The 27,180-nt window shown below is 39.2% G+C and overlaps 1 protein-coding gene across 2 annotated transcripts in view; it reads right to left on the bottom strand.

The window, feature by feature from the left end:
- FBXW11 (F-box and WD repeat domain containing 11) overlaps window positions 1-27,180 on the bottom strand; it is a 183,971-nt gene that overhangs the window by 37,992 nt on the left and 118,799 nt on the right. For both annotated transcript variants that reach the window (XM_050793212.1, XM_050793213.1), the window contains 2 exons: window positions 12,726-12,788; window positions 8,986-9,211 (listed from right to left, as the gene is read on the bottom strand). In XM_050793212.1, coding sequence (XP_050649169.1) covers window positions 8,986-9,211; window positions 12,726-12,788 — 289 coding nt within the window. The remainder of the gene's footprint in view (window positions 1-8,985; window positions 9,212-12,725; window positions 12,789-27,180) is intronic.

Here is a 27,180-nt window from a genome sequence, read left to right as displayed (position 1 = left end):
CAGTTTATATTTATCCTTACTATAATTCACCTTCAAAGCTTTGACCCATCCATTTCAGTCTCTAGAATTCTGATTTTTGTCACATCCAGAAGAGTGGGTATTCCACACCAGACCTGCATGATGGGCTAAAGTACTAAGGCAAACATGTTAAACCGTGTTGGCAAACACGTTAAATGGGTCAGAACCAAGGACAGCACCCATGACACTAGCTATTAGTAGCTATTATTATAATATTTTCCTCCAAGCTAACACTGATGCACTCATCAATATGCCCAGGGCACCCACACTGAGCCATCCGGTCTGCAGTCATCTATATGTGCCACTGCCCAGCCCATATCTCTCTATTCTGTCCTCAGGTATTTGGAAAAACCGGCCTATGATGATACTACCATTTATTTACTTCATTCTTCAGACCTACCTACTAGCCTGGTAACTTTATCCAAAAAGGAAATAAGGTGAGTTTGGTATGGCTGCTTTCATGTTCCCGTGCTGGGGTTTACTACATGAAGTTGTATTGAAATTTTTCACTTACATGTTGACACTAGCTGCTTGGTATCCCTTTTAAACATATCTAGTTCACATTCATTATAGAAAATCTATAAAGTGTAGATGAGCAAAATTTTTTACATCTCTAAACCCCATTTCCCAGAGATGGGAACAACTTTTCACATTCTGTATACATCCTTCTAGGTTTATACAACCATACACAATCTTTTCAGAGGCTGATTAGCCTTTGAAACTCATCTAAGAATTCTGCTAAAGTACAACATCTAATTTCATAGCTAAATCCCCCCAAAACACCTTCTCCAGTTCTTAAAACCAGGAATTCTGTTCATCAGTCATCTCTGGTGCTATCATGCAAGACTACCACGTGCAACTGTACAAGCTGTACAGGGCACAACCGTACCCAATAGTTCTGCATACTGGTTTTCAATTACTTCACAATGTTCTACAACTTGAAAAATCACAACCACAGGTTTTGCCACTATCCAGACATACAATGTATTTAGGCCTATTTGTTTATACGAGCTATGAGATTCCTAAATATCTTCACATCTTTTCAAATACAACTTTGCTAACCTTTCCTTTAAAGCCATTATTCTTGGGTTGGGGGGGTGGAATTAGGTTAATGGGAGTGAAAATACGTTGTTTCTTTCTATTATCACTACACTATCTATTCTAAGCACATTATTCCTTCATTCTTTATAATCTTGCTCCAAATAGTTAATTATTTTGTTTTCAACTCCTTCAATTTACTTCAACATTTTGGCCAATTTTACATTATTTGGGGTTTGGTCCTCTTGGTACCATTCTCAAAGGTTTCACAGGGACTCACTCTACCACCCAAGTTGGAGTACAGTGGCACAATCATGGTTCACTGCCACCTCAAACTCCTGGGTTCAAGCAATCCTCCCACGCCAACCTCCCAAGTAACTAGGACTACAGTCACATACCCCCACACCCAGCTAATTTTTTTTATCATTTGTAGAGATGAGGTCTCACTATGTTGCCCAGGATGGTCTCAAAACTCCTGGGCTCAAGCAATCCTCCTGCCTTGGCCTTCAAAGAGCTGAGATTACAGGCGTGAGCCACTGCACCTGGCCGCCTTTCTTCAATCTTCTATGTTTACTTAAAATCAGGGAAATCCAAGGATAATCACATGGGGTTCTACTTGTGCCTCTCCATCACTAGGATTGACAAATTAATCAGAATTTCAAACTGTAGAATCTGTCAGTCCTCTAAACATTTTCATTCAGTCTCTAGCCGTGGACTAACAGACTTGGCTCTTTCAATCTTTCGAATGCTGGGGTACTTATCTATCTTCCTTTTCCGGTTTCTGCACTTAATATCAGAACACAGCTAATTACAGCATCTCGCTCTGTCACCCAGGCTGAAGTGCAGTGACATGATCATGGCTTATTACAGCCTTGACCTTCCAAAATCAAGTGATCCTCCTGCCTCAGCCTCCCTAGTAGCTGGGACTACAAGTGTACATTACCATGCCAGGCAAATTTAAAAAAAAAAAAATTTTTTTTTAGTAGAGACAGGGTCTCACTATGTTGCCCAGGCTAAGAACATGGTCACTTTTAAAGGTTTATATTACTTCACATCATTAACCCCAAATCCTCCTAAATGGTTATAAACACATCTCTAATTAATTCCCCTCTAGAATCCTCTGCTCTCTGAAAGGTGAAACAAACAGCAAGACAAGGATGCATTAGGGGCTGCATGGTGGCTCACACCTGTAATCCCAGAACTTTGGGAGGCCAAGATGGGCAGATCGCTTGAGTCCAGGAGTTTGAGGCTGGTCTGGCCAACAAGGCAAAACTCCATCTCTACTAAATATACAAAGATTAGCTATAGTGGTACACGCCTGTAATCCCAGCTACTTGGGAGGATGAGGTATGAGAATCACTTGAACCTAGGAGATGGAGGTTGCAGTAAGTGGAGATCACGCCACTGCACTCTAGCCTGGGTGACAGTGCAAGACTCTGTCTTTTAAAAACAATATAAAAAATAAAAAGAATGCATTAGGTACTTGCCTTTTCAAACCTCAAAGGCTGCAACATCCCCATCATCTGTGATGGGAAAGCAGCACCCAAACCTTCCACCTATCTGGGGGGTCTATGAGTCTGTGTGGTTGTATCTGACTCAACTCAGGGTTACTGATTTTTAAAACAACAGCAACAAAAAAATATTCCCCCAATCTTCTCCTGACCGACTAAATCAGAACCTCTAGATGGTAAGGCCCAGGAATCTGTTCTTTTTTATTTTTTGAGATGGATTCTCACTCTGTCACCAGGATGCAGTGCAGTGGCGCCATCTCAGCTCACTATAACCTCCACCTCCTGGGTTCAAGCGATTCTCCTGCCTCAGCCTCCCGAGTAGCTGGGACCACAGGCGCACACCACCACACCCACCTAATTTTTGTATTTTTAGTACAGACGGGGTTTCACCATGTTGGCCAGGATGGTCTCGATCTCCTGACCTCATAATCTGCCCAACTCGGCCTCCGGAAGTGCTTGGATTACAGGCATGAGCCACCGTGCCCAGCCAGGAATATGTATTTTTAAGAAGTGCCACTAGATAACACTGAAATATTGGGAACTATCCGTTTACAGCAATGATATCCCTTTTAGTCCTCTTTGATTCCCCCATCAATTGCTCACAACTAGGCTATCAATGAGTTTTTACAGAAATAAATCCCTTACTAATACTTATTTCTTCCTCTTTCAAATGCTATCAGTCCAATTAAGCAACATCTGAGTGATATCTATGAGATTTGACCTATTTCCTTTGTCTAATACTTTAAATGCACTTCCTCCCTCTATAAGGCAGCATGTTTTAGTCTTGTGGAAAACACACTGCCTGAAAGTCAGATAAACCAGGTTGAATCTCAGTTCTGTCAACTGCTAGTTGTGTGACCTTAAGCAAATCAGTTTTCCTTTTAGGATCTCAGTCTTCCATAATATCAGAATGATATTAAATGTCTGAAATAAATTACATCATATAATCTTTGCAATAACCTTCTGAGATAGCTACTCTAAATACCCTCATTTTACATGGAGGGAATCTCCCAGTCTTGTTGGGAAAGTTAGTAAGACAGCATATGTAAGGAGATGGGTAAATAAGAAGTTTACTCAAGAAATGTCAGTCTTTGTTCTCCTCTCCCCCAAATCATCTCAATGGATATCAATGGACAAGGCCACTACACAACATTCTTCTTGTTACTTTCTGCATTTTGCATCCCCTCTAGCAAAAAGCTAAGCCCCCTCCCTCTGTTTTTTTGGTATAAGTCTCATGGCCCCTTAAATGTTTTGAGAAGAACAGGAATCAAACAATCTCTGTTCAGGTACCTTAGAGTGGCCACCCTCAGGAGCCATGCAGACCATGTAACTTTCTGGTTTCAAGCCTGTTCAGGACAAAGAGGTTACTGAATAAGGTGGTCCATTTGCCTGAGCTAAAAAGTGCTTTGAGGTATTTAAGCATTTTCTGAAGTACCTATGTCTGGCTCTCATTACTGTCTCTATCATGCTGAGACTCCCCCATCTCCCACCACCACCCCCTTTTCCTAAGGCAACAAGAGGACACATTACAGCTTCAGAAAATTGAGGCCATAACACTTCGCACACAGTGCTGAAGACATGCTGCTGTTGCTAATTACAGGAACCAGATGAAAGTCTGGAAAAACTTCAATAATAAGTTAAAACAATTAAAAGGCACAAATTTCAAAGCTCAATATGTAAATAACACTGTATCAAAATGAAACTCAAATGTCAATTCAATGCCCTTGACTACAACCAGTTTTAACACAGCTGCTTAGATCACACAATTACAGAAACTTTTATTATTTTAGAAATGCATTTCAAAGAGCAGCTGCAAAGAAACTTCCTTTCCCACCCACCCCTGCTATCCCTTCCCCCTCCCAAGTCACAAATCTAGTTGTAAAATCTGAAGTTCTAAACGTTTTAAAAGAAAACAATGCAATTGCTAACAGCAACAGTCCCTCAACGGACGCCTTCCACCTGGAAAACACCAACGTAAGGTTTCAGACAGAAATGAAGTGAAAAGCGGCTCAGCTCACAAAGTCTAACATCTTTTTCCATAAAACACCCAGGAAACAAATCAACAAAGTGACACACACTTTGTCATGTGATGTCAGGATGAATCAATTCGGAAATCAGTGGATTAATTCGGAATAATTAAAATGTCCTAGCAATAAATCTTACTACCTCTGGAGAAGCAGGTGTTTCCTGCCTCTCTGGGCGTTTTTCTAAGCTGCCATCCTCAGAATACCCAATAGATGCCCTGCATACTATAACGTATCATCATTAATCCTCACACAGTACCCATAAAGTATTGCTATTATTCCCACACAGATGAGGAAACTGAGGCTCCAAAAAGTGGGACCACACAGCTGTAGAGTGTAAGGGCTAGGATTCAAACCAAGGGCCTGTGTGACTCCAGCACCCATACTTTCTCCTGTCACGCTGCTCTGGCCGTGTACCCAACCTAAAGCTTTATCTATGCTCTGGTTCTTCCACATCTCCTAGGACCTTTCATCTAATCTCTGTCACATTTATGGTCCACAATATGGCTCATCATCCTTTCTTGGGGATAAGACAATTGAATAAACCAGGGCCAGAAAGCCAAGTGTTTCCAAACTCTTAATTGCTTAGACACCTCAACAAACAGATCACCAATGCTTATCATCCTTTTTGAAATACAATCTGTCTCTACTTTACATGGTATGAATTTTCCCATTAACAACAGTTCTTTACAAACCGCAAACTCAGCATGCAGAAATTGACATTGCAGACTAAACATTTACTATGATTTTTAGAAAGGCATATCATAATTATCACTTTTTCCACTGAGCCAAAAGGAGCCAGAGACCACAAACATTTTCCATTTTCCCTATACTGACAGGTATGATATTCACAGCAAGCATTTAAAAGCTAAAATTATAGATAATTTTTATAGAATTAATGGTTTTCACAATCAAATGAAGTCGTAAGTTGACTGTCAATTTCAATAGTGTAAAAACTCAAACTCAAGATGATGTACAGTAATAATGAAACACCAAACTAGTATAATGATTCGTAAGTTGCTCCACACATTATTAAATCTAAGTATGAACATGGACATGGACCTGTTTCTCCTGTGATGCTCTTAAGGCAGAGTCTGTGTTAAGGAACTAATGCCATGTTTAATCTAGGTCTACTAGATACTAACTAACACAATCAACTTGGCCAGCTTGTCCTCAGCTATTAGATTCATATGTATGATATATACTGACATATGTATATATGTTCAGATCAAGTCCTGTTAAAACAAATAGCATTTTAACTAAAGTATTTCCATGTCCCAGCCAATGGTCCATTCATTTCATGTAATATTCAATACCACAAAATTCCACTTTAACAGAGATATGGACAATGCCTTAACATTCACTGTAATGAAAACTGAATTGTATGCAATTATACTAACCATATTTATATACATAACACATGTTCATCTGTTCTGCTTCTTCTCCAAGGCTGTATACTCCCTAAGAGATGGGGTTGCCTCTGAACTATACTCTGAAAATCAACAGAACTTCAACAGTGCCACCTTGTGGCTCCTCTGCAAATATAAGGTGAGTTCTCTGGCACTCAAAAACACTTCAGAAGCAAATTATAGGGAAGAAAACAAAACCAAAACGGTGGAAAACAAAACAATAAATTGAATTGCTTGACAAAAATGAGTATCCTCCATTCTGTAGGACAGTATCCATTCTGTAGGATACTCTTAAGGCAGATGTATATCATTATACATTTGACCAAACCCACAAAATGAATAACAGCAAGAGTAAACCCTAACGTAACCTATGACTTTGGGGTAATAACGATGTGTCAGCGCAGGTTCATCATTTAAAATCACTTATGAGGGATAAATACAATCACCAACCTAAAAAACGACTCTGTCTTTTCTTGGTGTGAGATGCAGCCTGGTTCCATAGATTTCTGAGTTTGAGTTCTGTACATATAGAGAAGCTGCATCATGTGTACATGCCTCATCTTACTTCCATTCACCTGTAATTCTCTCTCATACAATCAAAAGCATGTCTCCCTCTCCACCCTGGATCCCTCCCTCATAATTAAAAGTGAGAATTATTGAATTGAGTTGTAATCCTTACATTCAGTACATGGGGCCAATTTAAGGAATTTTCCTTAGCCTTTGTACTAATTTTTGAACCAACCCCTATAATCATTCACACCACCACCACTATAATCAAGATGTGTGACTCTGGGCATCTCACCCAATTAATTTCTCTTTGGCTTCCTAATCTACACAATGAAAAACAGGACTCAGTGATGGCTAAGATCCCCTTAAGCAATTAAATAGTATGATTCTAGAAACAAAGGATTCATGTTTTGCTTTTCTAGAGATTCTAATGGAAGAAATGAGCAAGTCATGCTACATTTCAGCATAAAAAGAACAGCAGTGTCAAATTTTTCTAAGCTAACTCTCAAATATCCTTAAAACTCCCACTGCAGAAGGTAAACTTACAAGTTTCGGGAGAGAGATTAGAAATCAGAAGCTGGTTTGTCAACGTGCAGCCCCAGGTTTCCGTTTTCTGTGGAAGGACTTAGAACACGGAGTCCTGATATTCTGTAAATCACAGATAGGCTAAGGGAGGAGCTACTCTTTAAGAAGCTATCCTGTAGCTCTGACAAGGGCTAGGGTTGTGGCAGTGGTACTGGCTCATCCCTGTCTACTTCTAGGCTTAATTTGACGTGGCAATTTTAACCACACATTACACTGGCCACATCGGAGGAAAACATTCTGGCCAGCATTCTCTACAGGAGTGAAATCTCTATATCTTACCTAGCCAAATTTAAATTGAGAATTTTTTTAAAAACAATATAGAAACAGAAAAAAATTCATGATTAATCATATTCAAAGGGAAGTTCGGCACAGTGGTGCATGCCTGCTGTACCAGCTACTCAGGAGGCTGAGGCAGGAGGATCACCAGTTCGGCACAGTGCTGCATGCCTACAGTACCAGCTACTCAGGAGGCTGAGGCAGGAGGATCACGAGTTCGGCACAGTGCTGCATGCCTGCAGTACCAGCTACTCAGGAGGCTGAGGCAGGAGGATCACTTGAGCCTAGGAGCTCCAGGCCAGCCTGGCCCACATAGCAAGGTGCCACTTCGTTGAGAAAAATAAAAAGGTGGTACAGAATACAGCAAATTTTAAATTATTTTTTAAAAATCAAAGGGAAATAAATAGGTGGAGCACAGTGAAACCATTCTGTAGGATAGTATCCATTCTGTAGGATACTCTTAAGGCAGATGTGTATCATTATACATTTGACCAAACCCACAAAATGAATAACAGCAAAAGTAAACCCTAACGTAACCTATGACTTTGGGGTAATAACGATGTGTCAGCGCAGGTTCATGAATTGTAACAAATGTGCTGCTCTGCTGTGCAATGCCCATAGTGGGGCAGGCTGAGGGAATGGGTATGTGAATACGGGAATTCTCTGCATTCTCCCTGCAATTTTGCTCTGAACCTCAACCTGCTCTAAAAATATAAAGTCTACTTTTAAAAATCAAAGTAAATTTAACCAGGTGTGTGTGTGTGTGTGTGTGTGTGTGTGTGTGTGTGTGTGTACACACCTATGCGTGTATGAGACATATATGGGAAGACAGTAGTGAGGGAGAGGATGCAGAAACAGGTTTTGAGAAATATAATAAAGACATGCTACCAGTTTTCCCAAAATATTTTTGCCATTCCTTAAGTGCCACTTCAGATACAAATGAATGTCCTAAACTTTGGGACACTTCCCAAACATACAAACTATGTTTGAAGAGAAGAGCACCATGTTTTTTAAAATTACCTACAAAGGCAAAGTGCAGACTCTAAACGACATCAAAATAAAAAGCATATCATTAACTCATTCAACAAACCGAATGAAGCAACAGGGTGAACCAATAATGAACAATTTTTTTTTTTGAGACAGAGCCTCACACTTGTCACCTAGGCTGGAGTGCGGCGGCGCAATCTTGGCTCACTGCAACCTCCACCTCCCGGGTTCAAGCTATCCTCCTGCCTCACCCTCCTGAGTAGCTGGGATTACAGGCATCCGCCCACCCCTGGCTAATTTTTGTACTTTTAGTAGAGATGGGGTTTCACCATGTTGGCCAGGCTCGAACTTCTGACCCCAGGTGATCCACCCGCCTTGGCCTCCCAAAGTGCTGGGATTACAGGCATGAGCCACCATGCCCAGCCAATAATGAACACTGTTAAAGATACTGCCTATATTTCCTAGATATATACTAAATTATAATTCCTCAAGTTCCATATATTAAAGTATGTGTCCCAAAGAAATGCTGCCTCACACAGTACTCATTCAATCATTTCATAAATATCCACCTAGATCCTTGGGCCGGGCATTCTTCGATCGCTCAGCTTTTGAAAAGACAAGTACAGTTACCTGGTAAAGCGGTAATAAAGTCCCGCTGCAACATGGGCTTCAGGTAAGAGTTAATATGTCCATGCTGATAATGACACATTCGTGAAATAAGATGTTCCACAAATTCCACTTGATCTGATTCAGACCACTGGTCAAAATATTTAATACACAAGTCTTTTTCTTTTTGATAGTTTCCTTCTGATGGCCTCTTTCTGGAGACGATCACAGATGATGTTCCATTACTTATCTATTTTAGAAAAACAAAAAAATAATTAGTTTAACAAAGAAAGAAACCTAATTAATATTTCATGGAAATATTTTTCACCCTGTGTATTTAATCTTAAAATGACACTTTTACCCTAAAGCCAAACTCATTCCATCATTAATTCATTCAGGAATTTAAAATGTATTCGGGGTCTGTGTCCTCAAATTAGTCACTACAGGAAATGCCAAAGTGATAGCTATTTCTAAAAGGCACCTTAAATCATCATTTTCGAACGCTTATTACAAAATGATGCTCCAAAGATATATACTGGGTATCTCTCTATACACAGGATATATAGGAATTATCGTCTCCAAAGATAACTGTTGCTGGAGATAACCATCGTAGAGAAACTGCTCAACTTGGCAAAGTGGCAACTGATTATTAACAGTTTGTTTTACTTCCTCAAAGTTGAAAGTTAATGCTACACACATCTATGCTAATGGTTCTCAAACTTGAACTAGCATCAGAATAACAAGAGGGGCTGTTAAACACACAGACCGCTGGGTCCCACCCTAGAGGTCTGGAGTGGAGCCCAAGAATTTGTATTTCTAACAAGTTTCCCAGCAATGCTGATGCCACTGGTCCAGAGACTACACTTTAGGGACCACATGTTGAGGACCACAGGTCTATATAACAAAGACAAGCTGTGCTGTGTTGAAACCTGAAAGCAATTCAATCCAAAAAGCTTCATTTTACCCAACAGTTTCAATCTCTTCCATACGGTTTTGCCAGGGCTACTAATCTGGCAAAACTTTTTAGACTTTCCCATCCTTCTTTAGATTACCTTCCAAGAAAGTGACCCAAGGTAAATAAACCATGTGTACCTGAAAAATTCTACATCTTACATAGGTGGTTTATGGACAACTCACAGACTCTTATACTAACAATGCATTTCTCATCCAATCTTCCTACAAGTCCTTACATAGAATCAGTATATGTTTTAAAACTGAAACTACATACACTGCATCTGGACAGTAACATTAAAAATAATCTCAATCACTAGACTCAAACCACAACTACTATGAGGCGCAGTAACCTCCCTGTCTAAACAAAATAACCTCAATACTTTTGTCAAACATTTGTCAAACCATTTGTCGATCACTCCTCTGATAGCCTCCTCATACATAATACCAGAAAAAATAACACAAAAGATAATTCTAAGAACTGAAGAGCTGAATTACAAACACCTATTAATTCCATTAGGAACTTATCTCAGGAGTCTTACATGGAATGAACCAAGAGCTTTTCCTATCAGTATGTCCCCTAACTTAAAGTGGACTAAACCCATCCCAGAGAAGACATCCTTTGTAAATATCCAAAGGAGTCTTCAGTCTTCCTTGACAAAAAATCTTATAAATTTCATGTCTGAAGTTCTCATGTCCATATTTAGAGGTATAAGATGGAAAGGCATCTATCTTCCACTCAGTTTATCTTACGGCCCCATTGTCTAAGAATGTTTCTTCCTTTGTATCTTGGGTGAGGAAAAGCTCACTGACACCAGATACCACTAGGGGGAAGCACTGAACAAGGATTTTGAAACTGCTTATGCTAAGACATTTGTGTCTCAACAGATCCAAAAAATAAAGAGTTCAAAACAGAGATGAAAAGTCTTTGCTGTGATGAATATTGGCAAGAATAAGGGGCATCTAAGTTGCTTTAAGCATAAGGATGTCCACAATATAATAAAGAAAAGTTAGAAATAACTGCCCAATTACAAGCAACTGTTTAAAACAAATTCTAACACATCACCATTAAGAGCTATAATGTAAGCCACTAAAATCAGCATATAAAGTAAGATTTTGGCCAGGCATGGCTCACGTCTGTAATCCCAGCACTTTGGGAGGCCAAGTTAGCTGGATCACTTTAAGGCCAGGAGTTCAAGACGAGCCTGGCCAACATGGTGAAATCCTGTCTCTACTAAAAATACAAAAAGAATTAGCCAGGCATGGTGGCAGATGCCTGTAACCCCAGCTACTCAGGAGGCTGAGGAAGGAGAAATGCTTGAACCTGGGAGGCGGAGGGTGTAGTGAGCTGAGATCATGCCACTGCACTCCAGCCTGGGGTGTAGAGCAAGACTCCATCAGGAAAAAAAAAAGGGGGGGGTAATATTTTTATAACAACAGAACATGCTTATGAAATAATATTAAGAAACAAAAGGCAAGATCCAGGATTTTACAAAACATTATGATCACAGTAATTCATGACAAGGAGAACATACCATGACAGCGTAAATGGTATACATCAAAATCTCAAAAGTGCCTTAAGAAAGAAAACTGCGTGTGTTTACCTTCCCCCTTTATTTCTATATTTTATTCCAAATAACTTGCCAAAATAATGATTCATAACAGGTTAAATATAATGATAACAACTTACACTTGTGTACTGCTTTATAATTTACAAAGTACTTTCACAGCCATTAATTCATTTGATAAGCAAAAGTGTTATTTACAGACAAGTTCCTAATCATCTAGCCTCCCTAGAGTGTTTGTATAATTATTAACTAGTTGACTGGAAGATAGATGAAAGAAAAACTAATGCTAAAGTGTGAAGAACCACTGCCAATTGAAAAATCATAGTAAACGAAGAGCATCCGCTGCAAAATAATAAACGTGAAGGAGGGTACAAAACTCAGTCTGTACACAATGTAAGAAGAAAATAATGGTATGTGCACTATTCTATAGCACATTTTCAATATGCTATTTCCAACCACGTGCTCAGCCCAGCAAGCTCTTCCTAGTGTTGTTTTTCTTTGCTTCATTTCCTCTTAAATGTGTTGGGTGCACTTTGTTCCTGCTAACTAATCTATCTTTTTAGTTTCAAATCAAATGAACCCAGAGAATTCATTTTTATATTAGTCTCTTCAGATTTAGATTTGTTTTGCTTTTAAATCCTGTCTTCATGAAGGGGAAAGCCATGTGTACCAGCATGGTTGATAAAACACCAAATCATGAAACTCTGCTTGCTCCCCAAACCCCCAACCACACACAACACACACACACACACACACACACACACACACACACACACACAACCTGGGGAATTGGGAAGAAAACTGGCAAACCTTAAAACAGAGCCAAGGGAGAAGGAGATGAGCTTAAAAGGAAAAGGCAAACCAATGGAAATGGGAGAGAAGACTAAAGGTTGAGAGCAAAAGGAGAAAAGGCCATCCATGTATATACTGGCGTGTGGCATGGTGCAATTCTGGTGACAAAGGATGCCATCACTATCCATCTTTGGCTTAGGCAGAGGCCACAGACAGAACATTTTAGGCTACAGCCACTTCAGATCTTTGTGGAAACTCCAAAATTATTTAGCATATTTGTAATGACAATTCCCTATGGAAGGAAGATAAATTAGGGTGGATTCTGAAACTAGCAAAACTGCACAAAAGAAAACAAAAATGCTTGGCTCTTGATTCCACTGAGGACATTAACTGAGGGAGCATCCTATCTACAGTAAGTCAGTTGCTGTCTAATCTGTGCGCCGTCATTCCTACCTGCCAAAGAGTATTTTTCTTTGGGGACTCATCTTCATTTTGATCTTCCATAACTGAAGTGTTCTAAGGGGGGAAAAACAGGTTATTTGAATTATACCAAGTTTTGCAAATCCTAAATAACTACAAGAAATAATTTTGCAAACCCAAGCTAGAGTGTACCAATACAAACCCAAGAACTATTTGGCTCTGTGGCTAACACATGCCATTTTGGGTCAAGGGAGATGTGCTCATCTTTCATAAATCAATCAAGTTAGTGGTTAGACAAAAGCAAGCATAAAGTCATTATTTACAAAGGTTGGGTGTGCTTAGAAAAAAGGCTAAATTGTGGGAGTGAGGGTGAAGCTCAACCTCAGTCATCACTGTTTTTGCACTTGTGGCAAGAAATTCCAAAGACCCATGAAGTTTCCGATGATTGCACAAAACATTTACTAGAAGATCTGCTATTCAGTAATGCACCCCAGGGAATCCGCAATTAGAAGTAGCAAAGCCTTGGAAGCCCCCCTGCCTTCGTCCTTCCTCCCCTGATAGCCTTGTTTTTCTGGAATGGCTTTGCAATCTCCCCTAGCAAGCACGGTGGGTGCCCCAACCTTCTCCCTGAAGAGGAGGATGCTGTTAGCCAGTAACAATCTGGCTTGCCTTGGGAATGCATTAGCTTTTGATTTTTGTGTTTACTGCACAAAGAGGTACTGTGTAATTATTCTTTCTGGTGACCCAGTCGCTCAATAGATGCCCATTAACTAGAGATTATACATGATTGGATTTTCCCTTTTGAAGCTCCCACCTAATGGCTAAATGGAAACTTAATGAGAAGGGGAAGTGGGCTAGTTGTGCTCTGAAAAGACAACTCATTTATGGATAGCAGTCTCTCTAAGATTCCTTCCAAAACCTAAAATTATAATATTGGGGTATAAAATTTAAACAACATTTGTCTCATAGTATTATTCAAAAGGTTATTACAGATCTATTTAAGTTATCAGTGTTTACGAGATCCTGTTTGCTGTCTTTAGGGAATAAGCCTGTCTCAAATTTTCCCTATTTTTCCTTTATGTTCTTCAAGTCCTAAAATGTTTGTACTGTTTATACAGTATTTCCAAACAATCCATTTGAAAATACCAATGTAGGTAATGACATAAGAATCACCACTGAACACTAGCCGCTCTACAGGTCACAAAACTGGCTCTGAGCAGGGATGCAGTATGACAGAGTAGGAAAGTCAAAGGCTTTGAAGTCAAAGAGAAGTTGGATTCCTGATTTGGTCACTCACTCAATGTGTGTGTGTGAGCTTGAGCAAGATCTTTTACCCTGGGAACAAATACAAACACACAGAGTTGTTGTGGGGATGGAGACTACCCTACACAATGCTTAATGCATAATGGGTATTCCAAAAAACATTACTTCACTCTCCGATTTGAAGATGCTACTTTTCCCCTGTGTTATCTTCTTATGCTTTTCTAATTTCAGAGATTTTGACAGGATGGCTCCGGATGGCTGCCTATGGGGAAAACTTGGCTTTCTCAGTAAAATCTTATAAACCCCATAGCACCAAGGTCCACAATGAGGGAGAGGGACAGGAGGGTGGGGCTCTATCTAAAAAATCAACCATGAGGTAGAGAGGAACTCAGTGTGTCCAAGAGTCCAAAACAGGACTGGAGTGGTGAAAGCAATAAGTAATCCTGAATGGGATGAAGAACAAGGAAACAAAGGTACTATTTATGAAGGTCTCTCCATGTAATCTTTTTACTGCTATCTTGAAGGGACCTAAGGGTTACTAAAGCGAGCAGGTTTCCTCAGGGGAATAAAGAAAGGGGGAGCAGTGACTCAGTACAGCATCCCCTGAGTTTGGTAGTTACAAAGCCGTCTTGCAAGGCCACAATGTCTGGGTTCTAAGAGTGGTAAGGACAACGAATGGCTGGAAACATGAAAGGTGGAGCATGGAAAGGAATGAGGAATTAAGTGGAAGAGAGATGGGAAGTCAGTCCCCACCCCATGTCTCCAGGTACTGCCAAGCCTCCTAACTACTCAGGAGGCTAAGGTGAGAGGATCTCAGAAGTCTGAGGCTTCAATAAGCTAAGATCATGCCAATGCACTCCAGCCCAGGCAACAGAGCAAACTTCATCTCTATAAAAAAGCAATAATAATAATAAACAAAATAAAAAATAACTGAAAATATATATGGTGTGTTTTTTTAATATGATAAACAGGTTAGCAAAAGTAACTTTCCTTTTTATCTGTGCATTTTCACGAACATGGCAACCCCAATGCAAAAAGTCTTCACCCTGTCAAACGAATGCATTCTAGGTAGCCCAGATGTAAATTACATATCTGAAACTGAATTCTATATAAAACCAAACAAAATCTGAGAAAGTGTACCCCACTGCATCATCATTCCAAAACAAACAAACAAAAAATCACACAATAGTGTGACTTGAAAACTTGTCAAGATGTTTTCATCAACTGGGTAATTTAGTACAGCAATACCGCATTTGCTATGGAATCTCAGCTACCACCTAGAATTCATTCTTTCTTCATAGCATTTCAATAATTCTAGAATCTCTTCTGCACATTCCCCTTTCTCTCTTGCATACCAATCAATGGAAGTGGTAGGCTGGTTCCAATGACCTAGCCTTCATTTTCATTTAGTTTGTGTATAGGTACAACAGGCTCTTAGCAGTGATATATGTTTGCCAGTAGGGGCCATGAACACACACAGAATATATTTCAACTGGAAAATTCCGTACTTTGAGAATTATATGAGGAATCCATTTCCTGCTTTAAAAATGCTGCAAATTCTGCATTAAGTAACTAACAGTTAAGAGTCATATAGCTAGTAAATGAGAGACACAGGATTCAGACCTAAGCCTGTTCTACTCAGAAATCAATGTACTTTCCCACACAGAAAAAAATGTATCTTAGGTGTTTTCCAACTGCTGGTTTTGGCCCATGAAATCAATTTAATAGACTGCAACCAGAATGTTTTAATAAAACAAAGCTGAACTGAGGAGACCCCCTACACACAAAGGTAAGCATAATAACAAATTCGTACAAAAAAGGCTAAAAGAAATGAGCAAAAACATAGCAAAAAAATTCAAATTAAAAGGACAGCAAGGGTTTTTATTGCAAGGAGAGCAATATTTACGTTTTAAATCTCTGAAAAGCAAAATTCAAAAAGAAGAGTGCGTCTTAAGAGTCAGGGTTCCATTTTGTTACCCAGGCTGAAGTACAGAGGCATGATCATAGCTCACTACAATCTCGAACTCCCGGGCTCAAGCAATCCTCACAACTCAGCCTCCTGAGTAGCTAGGACTACAGGCTCACACCACAACACCCCCAACTAATTTTTTAAAATTTTTTAGAGACACGGTCTTGCTATGTTGCCCAAGCTGATCTCAAACTCCCAGGCTCAAGTGATCCTCCTGTCTCAGCTTCCCAAGTCACCGGGATTACAGGTAAGTCACCACACCAAGCAACAGTACATAAAGGAGAAAAGTTGGAAATTTTATTTTTTAAATACCTTTCCAGCTTTGACAGATGAAGGAGACCAAAAAGAAAGAAACAAACAAACAAGGGAGGGAGGGAGGGAAGGAGGGACGGGCTTGATTTACTAGATATATCTCAAACTTTCTATCCAGTAAGAGATTACATATTATTCTCAATTTTCCATGGACCTTTTTGTAAAAACTGATATAGGTCACAGAAAAAAAATCCCAAATATAGTTAGAAATCAGGAAGAGATTATTACATATTTAAGATTACACCAAGTAGAAAAATCTAAACATATTCCGCCAATTACTACTCACTGTAAATTCCAAAGATAAATACATAGAACAATGACTGGCAAAGGCAAACCAAATACCTTTTCATTGTTCTTGTTACCTATACCTGGGCCCCTAAAACCTAAATCTTGCCAACACATTGCTGGGAATTAAAATCACTAGAAAGCCAGAAGCATTCATTTTGAAAAAGTTTGTCTAAAATAGCAGTTCCTATCTCTCAAACAAACATAGCAATTCAGAAGGAAGAAGGCCATATGTGCATATACATTAACGCAATCATCACCAAACAGCTTGACTGGAAATCTCCTCCCTCTGGACAAACGCTAAAATATAGGAATATATCAGTTATTTTCTTTCTGCCAACTGATAAAAATGTAAACCACTAATAAATTCTAAATCAGCTATGTATGAATTTGTTATTAAATGGGAGTTTGGTTGAAATTTCTGTTATATGAAATTTCTGTTATATTATTATAGCACAGTAAGGTCTCTTCTAATTAATCTATCCACTCAAATTTCTAACAAGTATTTCATTGTTGACATTACATGACAAGAACGGATACTAAAAAAATCTGAAAGAATGAATGTAGAAGAATGTTTTTCTTCCTTTTTGTCATCACCAATCGTGTGTGTGCATGTGCGTGTGTGTGTGCGCGTGTGTGTGTGTGAGAGAGAGACAGTCTCACTCTGTTGCCCAGGCTGGAATGCAGCAGCACAATCCCGGCTCACTGCAACCTCTGCCTCCATGGGTCAAGCAATACTCATGCCTCAGCCTCCCAAGTAGCTGGGACTACAGGCATGCACCACCATGCCTGGCTAATTTTGTATTTTTAGTAGAAATGGGGTTTTGTCATGTTAGCCAGGCTGGTCCCGAACTCCTGGCCTCAAATGATCTGCCCACCTCAGCCTCCCAAAGTGCTGGGATTACAGGCTGAGTCACCACACCCAGACTGGATAACAAAGCTTTTAACCAATTTTTAGTTAGACTTTTTCTTACTGATTTCTAGAAATTCTATGTATATTCTAGAATGAACTCTTTCTCAAATACATTATTACAAAGGTCTTCTCCCAATCTGTGGCTTTTCATTCTCTTAATGGTGTCTTTTGATAAACAGAAGTAATAAATTTTAAAGAAGTTTAATTTGTCAATTGCTTCCTTTATTATTTATGCTTTCTGTCATCTTACTCAAGAAATCTTTTTTCTCCTAACGTCATAAAGATATTCTTCCACACCTAGAGGTTTTATTTTACTTTGTACATTTCATTTAAAATTCATCTTTACTGATTTTTAAGTAAAGCAGAAATTAAGATTCTTATTTTTAAATTTTAAGTCCATGTTTTTCCAATTGGAGATTACAATCCATTATAGTTTAAAATATCAACTTAAGAGATAACCAGCATTTTTAAAAAAACTGAAATAGAATAGAGCACATATAATATCCTCTACTTCATTAATTCTAAGACATGTTTTTTTCACATTTTAACATCTCTGAAATAGAGATGTTTCTTATAATCAATCTTACAATTAAAAATGGCGGCAATTTTCCTGAATATATAGACATAACACATACACACGTGACAGCAGCAGGAGGCAGACAAAATCCTAGGGAGACGGGGCGGGTCCGTGGTGAAACCCTACCTTTTTTTTTTTTTGAGACAGAGCCTTGCTCCGTCGCCCAAGCTGGAGTGTTGTGGCATGATCTTGGCTCACTGCAACCTCTGCCTACCGGGTTCAAGCAATTCCTACCTCAGCCTCCCGAGTAGCTGGGATTACAGACGCCCACCACACCATGCCCAACTAATTTTTGTATTTTTAGTAGAGATGGAGTTTCACCATGTTGGCCAGGCTGGTCTTGAACTCCTGACCTCGTGATCCGCCCTCGTCTGCCTCCAAAGTGCTGGGATTACAGGAACGAGCCACTGCACCCGGCCAAAACCCCACCTTCAAGCTAAAAACAGCCTGAAGCCTGAAGACAAGGCTGCTGGTTATGGATGAAGCCCACGACCCAGAGTGAGAATTTCTATTCCTGTTTGCCAGCTCTTTCCCAATTGGTTGTTTCTGGATAATGCTTTTTAATCAAACGTTGCCTTTTCCAATGCTACCTACTGCCCACACCTCTCCCATTCTGTGACTATTAAAAACCCTGAACTCAGCCACACTGGGGGACTACCCGACTTCGGGTAGTGGACTGCCCATTTTGAGTGCCCTCTCTGCTGAGAACTGCTTCGTCGCTCAATAAAACTTTCCGCCCTGCTCACCCTCCGATTGTGAGCATAACCTCATTCTTCTTGGATGCGGGACAAGAACTCAGGATCTTCCGAACATGAGTAGGAAAAACGCGTAATACTATAGCCCTCTGCCCTCTGCCGGTGCCAGGCAGCAGCCCCGCATGACAGGAAGCAGCCACGGGGCCAGGCCAGCCCAGGAGCCACAGGCCAGAGCAGGACGACAGGATTAAATAAGCTGTAACACAAATGGGCTGAAATATGTCCCATCCCCCACCCCCGCTGGTTGGTAGTGCTGCAGGAAGGAGAGAAGAGCTACAACCCTTCTGGGGCCCCAGACCTCGCCGCTCCCTGGGCCAGAGTTGTGACATGCTGTAATACCTCCTTTGGGGTCACGTAGTTGCTGGTGTCTCCAAAATTTTCAAGTGCCACCACATTCCCCCTTGTCTAGAGGCCAGTGCCCAAGGCAGAAGCAGGTTGCAGCACACCTGGCCCCGGCACAGACTGAGCACAGGATCAGCGCCAGGGCGCCAAGAGCAGCCCACCTGCCAAGTGGGCAGGGTACCTCCAACAGCAAGCCCGGGGCAGAGCGAGGCCCGGGCAGGTGCACTGCCAGCTGCAAAGGTCTCCAGCTGGCGAAGCAGCACTGAAAAAATCCTGTATCACATGCATATATGCATATACATAAAAATTACCACACACACACTAGGTATAAATATAAATTTCATTTCTTACTTTGAAAACCCCTGGAAAACCCTGGTAAAGGTTAGTAGAGTATAATAAATCCCATGCTGCAAAAGCTACTAGCTTTTCAGTTTGCTTTCAATTCTAATTTCATCAAAAGATACTTTCACATCTCTCTAATATCTGCCATTACCTGTTTTTAACAAAAAGAGCGGGCTTACTGTTCAATTTTCTGTAAAAAACAAACAAAAAAACAATATCTGGCTAAAATGTCATATGGGTTTTTGGTTTGTCGTTTTGTTTTGTTTTTTTGAGACAAAGTCTTGTCACTTAGGCTATAGTGCAGTGGCACGATCACGGTTCACTACAGCCTCGGTCTCCTGAGCTTAAGCAATCTTCCAGCCTTAGCCTCCCAAGTAGCTGGGACCACAGGTGCCTGCACTGTGCCTGGCTAATTGTTTTGTTTTTCTTTTATGGAGACAAGATCTCAGTATGTTGCCCACGTTGGGGTTTTTAATGGTATTTACTTTTACACTAATCTATGCCAGTAAGCACCACTGATTTTCCAGTCAAGTAGTGATTACAGTTCCCTCTTCTGATTTACTTAAAAAACAGATTTTTACAACATGGTCAGAACGGAAAATAACAAATGGTATGCAGACATGTCAAAATTTGTGAGGCTTGTACTCAACTGCCCAAAGTCAGGGAAACACTATTTTAGAAGAACAATGATAGGGGAAAAGGTTTAAACTATTTCAAGTGGGAAAAAAGCAAGTCAAAATATATCCGTACAATCTCATCTTTACAAATAAAATTTATTTTATTATTTATTTACAAAAGCAACTATGTGCTTACAATATTATCTCTGTAATTTTTATTTGATTTTTGCTTACTTATCCTACCTAAATTTTCCTTAAAGTAGACATATATCTTTTTAAGAGCAAGAAAAAGTGATTTTTGAAGTTAAACTTTAAAAAGTAAGTAAAAGATTCACACCAAGACCCCAGATATATATGCTGTGGTCTGGGGAAACAAACTCTTACTGAAAGGCCCAGCAGTGCTGCATTCCACTTGACCTCTCTGTGCCTACATCCTCATCCATAAAACTAAGGTGAAAACAGGGCCTCCCTGGCAGAGTGAGTGAGAAAATTTTAAGAGATAATCCTGGCACGCAAGCAGGGCTCTGACACAGTTTGGATCTGTGTCCCCACCCCAACCTCTTGTCAAACTGTAATCCCCAATGTTGAAGGTGAGGCCTGGTGGGAGATGATTGAATCATGGGAGCGGTTTCTCATGGTTTAACACTATCCCCCTTGGTGCTGTCATGGCATGAGTGAGTGAGTTCTCATGAGATCTGATTGCTTAAAAGTAGCACCTCACCACTCTCTCTCTTCCTCCTGCTCTGGCCACATGAAGTGCCCACTTCCCCTTCGCCTTCTGCCATAACTGAAACCAAGCAGACGCCGCCATGCTTCCTATATAGCCTGCAGAACCATGAGCCAGTTAAACGTCTAAACGTCTTTTCCTTAGAAATTACCCAGTCTCACGTATTTCTTTATAGCAGTGTCAGAACAGACTAACAGAGGCTCCTTTAGTCAAATTTAACCTCCACAGGGCAGAGATATTTGGTTGTTTTTATTCAGTCTGTATCCTTAGCACTTAGAATAATTCCCAGTATGCTACCTAAGTACAGAAGTATAATAAATATTTACTGATAAGCATTAGCTACAGTTACCAAAATCTTCCTATTACTTAACATAGTGAAAAAGCGGTAATTTGGTTTCTACTTACTCCTTTCCCACATTTTCCAAAACTGTCTACAACAAGCAAGAATTCAAAATAGAAGCGAAGAAAAACATGCAGTGCCATTCTGGTCCTCACAAAAAGTGGTAAGAAACAAAGTCTACTTTCAGAGGGGCAGTCATCCTTACCTCCCCCAAAGTATTCAGCTAACTATATAAAAGAAGAAAATTTATTTATTATCTGAGTGCTTAAAAAGATCTAAAAGAAGGATACATACGAGTCTGCTAGAGTCTCCCAGAGAAAGCAGACAAGGGCAGAGCGTGCTCATACAAGCTCCTTGTGCTTCACACTTTGAAGATGGCTTTAAAACCAAAGCTTTTTACATTCACTAAAGAAGCCAGAAAAGAAAGTGCTTTAGAAGCAGTAACAGAAAAACAGCCAAAAGATACTTAGTCATGAAGAATGGCACCACTGAGGAAGTCAGTCAGCTGAAGTGTAAAGAGGCCCTTAAGCCAGCCATCCCCAACACAAATCCCAGGCCCTACCAATTACAAACTGTGACTCGGGGTAAGTTACTGGACCACTCTCTTGGGTTCAGGTCCCTCTTTTTATAAAATAGGGATAATACTGCCTATGTTGCAGGAATAAAAATAACCTATGCAAAGCACCTACAACACAACACTGCTCAGAAGGGGGGAAAAAATAATAAAACTGGAAAAATACTTTTATTCTTGCTTCTACTATAAATCATTTAAAAAGAAACATGAAAGCATCTATCAATAATATCAGCCAAAGCCAGAGAAATACAATATCATATCACAAATCATTTTCTGTATGTGTAACTTAGCAGATTCATCCAAGATTCAAACATAAAACCTACCTAAGAAACTATAAAGCAATGAAATATAATAGTAGCTACCACTTGACAGATCGTAATATTTTAATGAAAACTGAGAAAATAAAACTAAACCTGCCAAAAGCTTACCTTAAAGATTAAGAGACGATTAATTCAAAACAATACCAATCAAAATCTCAGCAGGCTTGTCCTCCCCCACTGTGTCCCCCATCTCCCCGCCCTAAAATAGAGCTGATTTTAAAATTTATATGGAAATATCAAGGGCCAAGAAGAACCAAGTCAATCTGGAAAAATGAAGCTAGAAAATTTATACTATGAGACATCAAGATCTATTATACAGCTACTGTAACTAAAACAGTGTTATACAGACATAAAGGTGGACAAATTGATTAATGGAACAAAACAGCATTCAAACACAAATCCACACATATAAGTTCACCTGATTAAATACCAAGGTGGCACATTTCAGTGCAGTGGTAAAAGAATGGTCTTTTAAATAAAAGACTCTATCAACTAGATATTCCTAACATATTTTGGGCCCTACCCTCTCACATGCATACAAAGAAACACCCAAAAAATCCATTCTAGATAGCCTGAAGATCTGTGTAAAAGACAAAGCAGTAAAGCTTTTAGAAGAAGCCATAGGACATCTTCATGACCTGGGAATAGGCAAAACTTTTTTAAACAATATACAACTGCTAACCACAAAGAACAATGTAATAAATCAGAGTATATTAAAATAATTTCTGTTCATTAAAAACATTCAGAGATTGAAAATGTTTTAAAATTGATTTATGGTGATGATGCATCGCTGGACTACATATGTGGATGAGTTTTGCGACATACAAAATATACAATACACCTTAATTCTTTCAAAGGAATTAGATGTAAAAGAAAAAAGGCAACCCACAGAGCAAGAAAAGAGTGGCAATACACATAGAATTTTTTTTAACTCACTTCAAATCAAGGAAAAATCACAATCACACACATACTAAATTTTAAAATGAGCAAAGGACTTGCACAGGCACATCACAAAAGAAAATATACAAATGAAGTTTTTTTAAAAAGGAAAAATCAACCAAAATACTGCCACCTAAGGATAACCACTGGACCATTTTGGTACACAGACTGAAAACTGCATATATGTAAGTGAAAACTGTTAAAAACATGCTCTTCGGTAACTGGTTTTTCCATGTGTCATGAACATCTTTCCACATTATTGTAGTTCTACATTTTCATTTTTAAGGGCTACAGTTCACTTCATCCCATAATTTCCTTACTCAATACAAGTAGTAACAAACATTACATTTTTTACTATTAAACACAACACTGCAATGAACCTTCATGCCTACTTTGACAATTACCTCTTGGTCAAATTTAGAAATCCATGAGATCCAAAAGGATGTGTATTTCATAATAAGTGGATGACTGAAGAGAATTTCCTTTGCGAATTCCTTGACTAATAATCATTTGTTTTCATCAGAAAAGACTTCACATTACAAGTTACTAAATCTAAGGGTCAACTCTCATTCCTCCTATTTCTTCACCTTTCAGCAAGGTTGAGCACTTCCATCTTCTTGATATACTTCATTCACTTGGCTTCCAGGACTCTGATCTAGTTCTCAACCCTTCACTAGAAGAAATGTTAAAGTTCTTCAGACAAAAAGAAAAGAAAACTTGGGTCTGCATACACATTAATTTCTTCTCTTTAAATTTCTAGAAAATATGACTAACTGAAAAGTATAAACTATTGCAGAAAAAATCAGACACAAAGAAAAGACAATTCGTGTTCATGGATTGCAAGACTTAATATTAAGATGCTCGTACCACCCAAAACTATCTACAGATTTAATGCAATCCCTACAAAAATCTCAACGATGTTTTTTGCATAAGTAGCAAAATCAACCATAAAATTCATTAGCAATCTCAAGGGACTCAGAACAGACAAAATAATCCTGATACACAAGAATGAAACTGGACTTCAATCAGCTTTGAAAAGCTGGTTTCAAAACTTACTACAAAGCTATCATAACCAAAACTGTGGAACTAGCATAAAGACATATGTATAGACCAATGGGACAGAATGAAGATTACAATAGGTGCATTTCAAGCATTTGACAATATTCAACATCTATTCATGATTAAAAACTCAGATAACTTCCCCAATATGATAAAGGTCATATAATGAAACATCATACTTAATGTTTAAAGATGGAACCTTTTCCCATTGTCCTGAAGGACAAAGCTAGAACATCCATTCACACTTCTAGTGTGAATTCAAATTTGTGAATTTGAGCCGGGCACAGTGGCTCACACCCAGCACTTTGGGAGGCCAAGGCAGGCGAATCACTTGAGGTCAGGAGTTCAAGACCAGACTGACCAACACAGTCAACCCCCGTCTCTACTAAAAATACGAAAATTAGCTGGGCATAGTGGCATGTGCCTGAAATCCCAGCTACTTGGGAAGCAGAGGCAGGAGAATCGCTTGAACCTGGGAGATGGAGGCTGCAGTGAGCTGAGGTCGTGCCACTGCACTCCAGCCTGGGTGACAGAGCAAGACTCCATCTAAAAAAATAAAAAATAGGCTGGGCACAGTGGCTCACGTCTGTAATCCCAGTACTTTAGGATGCCGAGGCAGGTGGATCATTTGAGATCAGGACTTCAAGACCAGCCTGGCAACATGGTAAAACCCCGTCTCTACTAAAAATATAAAACAATGAGCCAGCGTGGTGGCACACACCTCTAAATCCAGCTACTTGGGAGGCTGAGGCACAAGAATCACTTGAACCCCCAAGGTGGAAGTTACAGTGAGCCGAGATCGCACCACTGCACTCCAGCCTGGGTGACAGAGTGAGACCCTGTCTCAAAAAAAATAATAAATCAATCAGTAATTTTAAAAATTAAAAATTTGTGAATTTGAAATTGAAAACCACAAGTTTCACTATAGTCAATGCAACAGGGCAAGAAAAAGAAATAAAAACATAAATAACAAAAAGAATGTAGATGGTATGACTGTCTAACTAGAAAATCCTGCTGAATCTACAAAATAAAAGTGATAAGATATTAGTGAATTCACAGGACACAAAGACTGACAAAAAAATGCAGCTACATAAAGCTCAAGCTCTCAGAATAACTAAAAGGCACAGAACCTAAGTAGAAAATTAAATCCTAGTACATCCTTATGCTCCAGCCACAAATCTTCATGAAGATCAAGGGCAGTTCAGGAAAAAAAGAAGAAACAAGCAGCAGAAGAAAAAAGAAGGAAACAAGCAGCAGATAAAAGATTGACATAAAATCACATTAAGTGTGAAAATACTTAAAAAGTATCCTGCTAGTTCAGAGTTGATTACAGATAGAGGATGTAAGATGTAAAAAGGCAGTCTTCAAAAGATCAGTTTTTAGGAGAAAAGAGTGTACAAACAAAAGGCAAACAGAGGAGAATTTCCTCAACGTGATAAAGAACACCTGCAAAAAACCTACAGCTAACATCATATGTATTGGTGAAAAAGTTGACACCTTCCCACTAAAATCAGGAACAAAGAATGTTCCCTCTCAACACTGTTTTTCAACATCATCTTAGAAGTTCTAGCTAATGCAATAAGACAGGGAAAGGAAATAAAAAATATACAGATTGAGAAGAAAGAAATAAAACTGTTTTGGTTCACAGGTGACATGATTGTCTATGCAGAAAAACTGAAAGAATTAACAAAACAGCCCCTGGAACTCATAAGTGATTATGGCAGATCTGCAGTATACACATGTTTATATACAAAAAGTCAATCACTTTCCTGTATACCAGCAATGAACAAATGAAATGTGAAATTAAAAACATATTACCATCTACATAAACACCTATAGATATAATTAGGTATAAATCTAACAATATACACAAGAATCTGTAAGGAAAACTAGAAGACCTTGATGAAGAAAATCAAAGAACTAAATTAATGAAGACATAATCCATGTTCATGGAAAGGAAGATTCAATATGGTCAAGACATCAGTTCTTCCCAACCGGATCTAGAGATTCAATACAATCTCTATCAAAATCCAGGAAGTTACTTTGTGGATATTGAAATGACTCTAAGGTTTACATGGAAAGGCTAAAAAATAATAATAATAATTAAAAATAAATAAATAAAAATAACAAACACAATTGAAGGAGAACAAAGTTCAAGGAATGATACTGCCTGACTTCAAAAGGCACTATAAAACTACAGTATTCACGAAAGTGAAAGTGTGGTACTGTCAACAGAATACAGAGCTAGGTCAATGTGATAGAATTAAGGGCCCAGATAATAGACCCACATAAATACAGTCAACTCATCTTTGACTGTGAAGCAAAGTCATTACAAAGAAGAGTCTCGTCAACAAATGGACATCTATAAGCAAAAAAATGAATCTAGACACCCAGCTTACACATTTCAGAAAAATTAACTGAAAACAGATTACAAGCCTAAATGGAAAATGGAAAACTATAAAAATCCTAAAAGCTAACATAGGAGAAAATCTAGATGATCTTAGGTTTGTTGATGACTTTCTTAGACACATCAAAGGCACAATCCATGAAGAATTATTAAGCTGGACTTCATTAAAATTAAAAATCTCTGAGAGACACTGTCAAGAGAATTGAAAAAATATGCCACAAACTCAGAGAAAATATTTGCAAAAAACATATATGACAAATGACTGTTGTTACCCAAATTATAGAAACAATTTCTCTCTCTCTCTCTCTCTCAGGGTCTCACTCTGTCACCCACACTGCAATGCAGTGATGCAATCACCACTCACTGCAGCCTCAACCTCCCAGGCTCAAGTGATCCTCCCACCTCAGCCTCCCAAACAGCTGGGACCACAGGGGTGCCCCATCATACGCGGCTAATTTTTGTATATTTTGTAGAGATGAGGTCTTGTCACGTTGCCCAGGCTGGTCTCGAACTTCTGGGCTCAAGTAATCCATCCGCCTCAGCCTCCCAAGGTGCTGGGATTATAGGCACGAGCCACCATGCCTAGCCTAGAAACAATTCTTCAAACTTAACAAGAAAAAAGTAAACAACACAGTTTTTAAAATGGGCCAAAAACCTTAACTGTCACTTCACCAGAAAAGATATACAGATGACAAATAAACATGGAATACGGAGCACCTCTTCCTAAGTCAACAGGTAAATACAAAT

Source organism: Macaca thibetana, chromosome 6 (assembly GCF_024542745.1).
Source record: "Macaca thibetana thibetana isolate TM-01 chromosome 6, ASM2454274v1, whole genome shotgun sequence".
Taxonomy (NCBI): Eukaryota; Metazoa; Chordata; class Mammalia; order Primates; family Cercopithecidae; genus Macaca; species Macaca thibetana.
The sequence above is the reverse complement of the archived record's forward strand: the minus strand, read 5'-3'. Positions and strand labels throughout refer to the sequence as shown.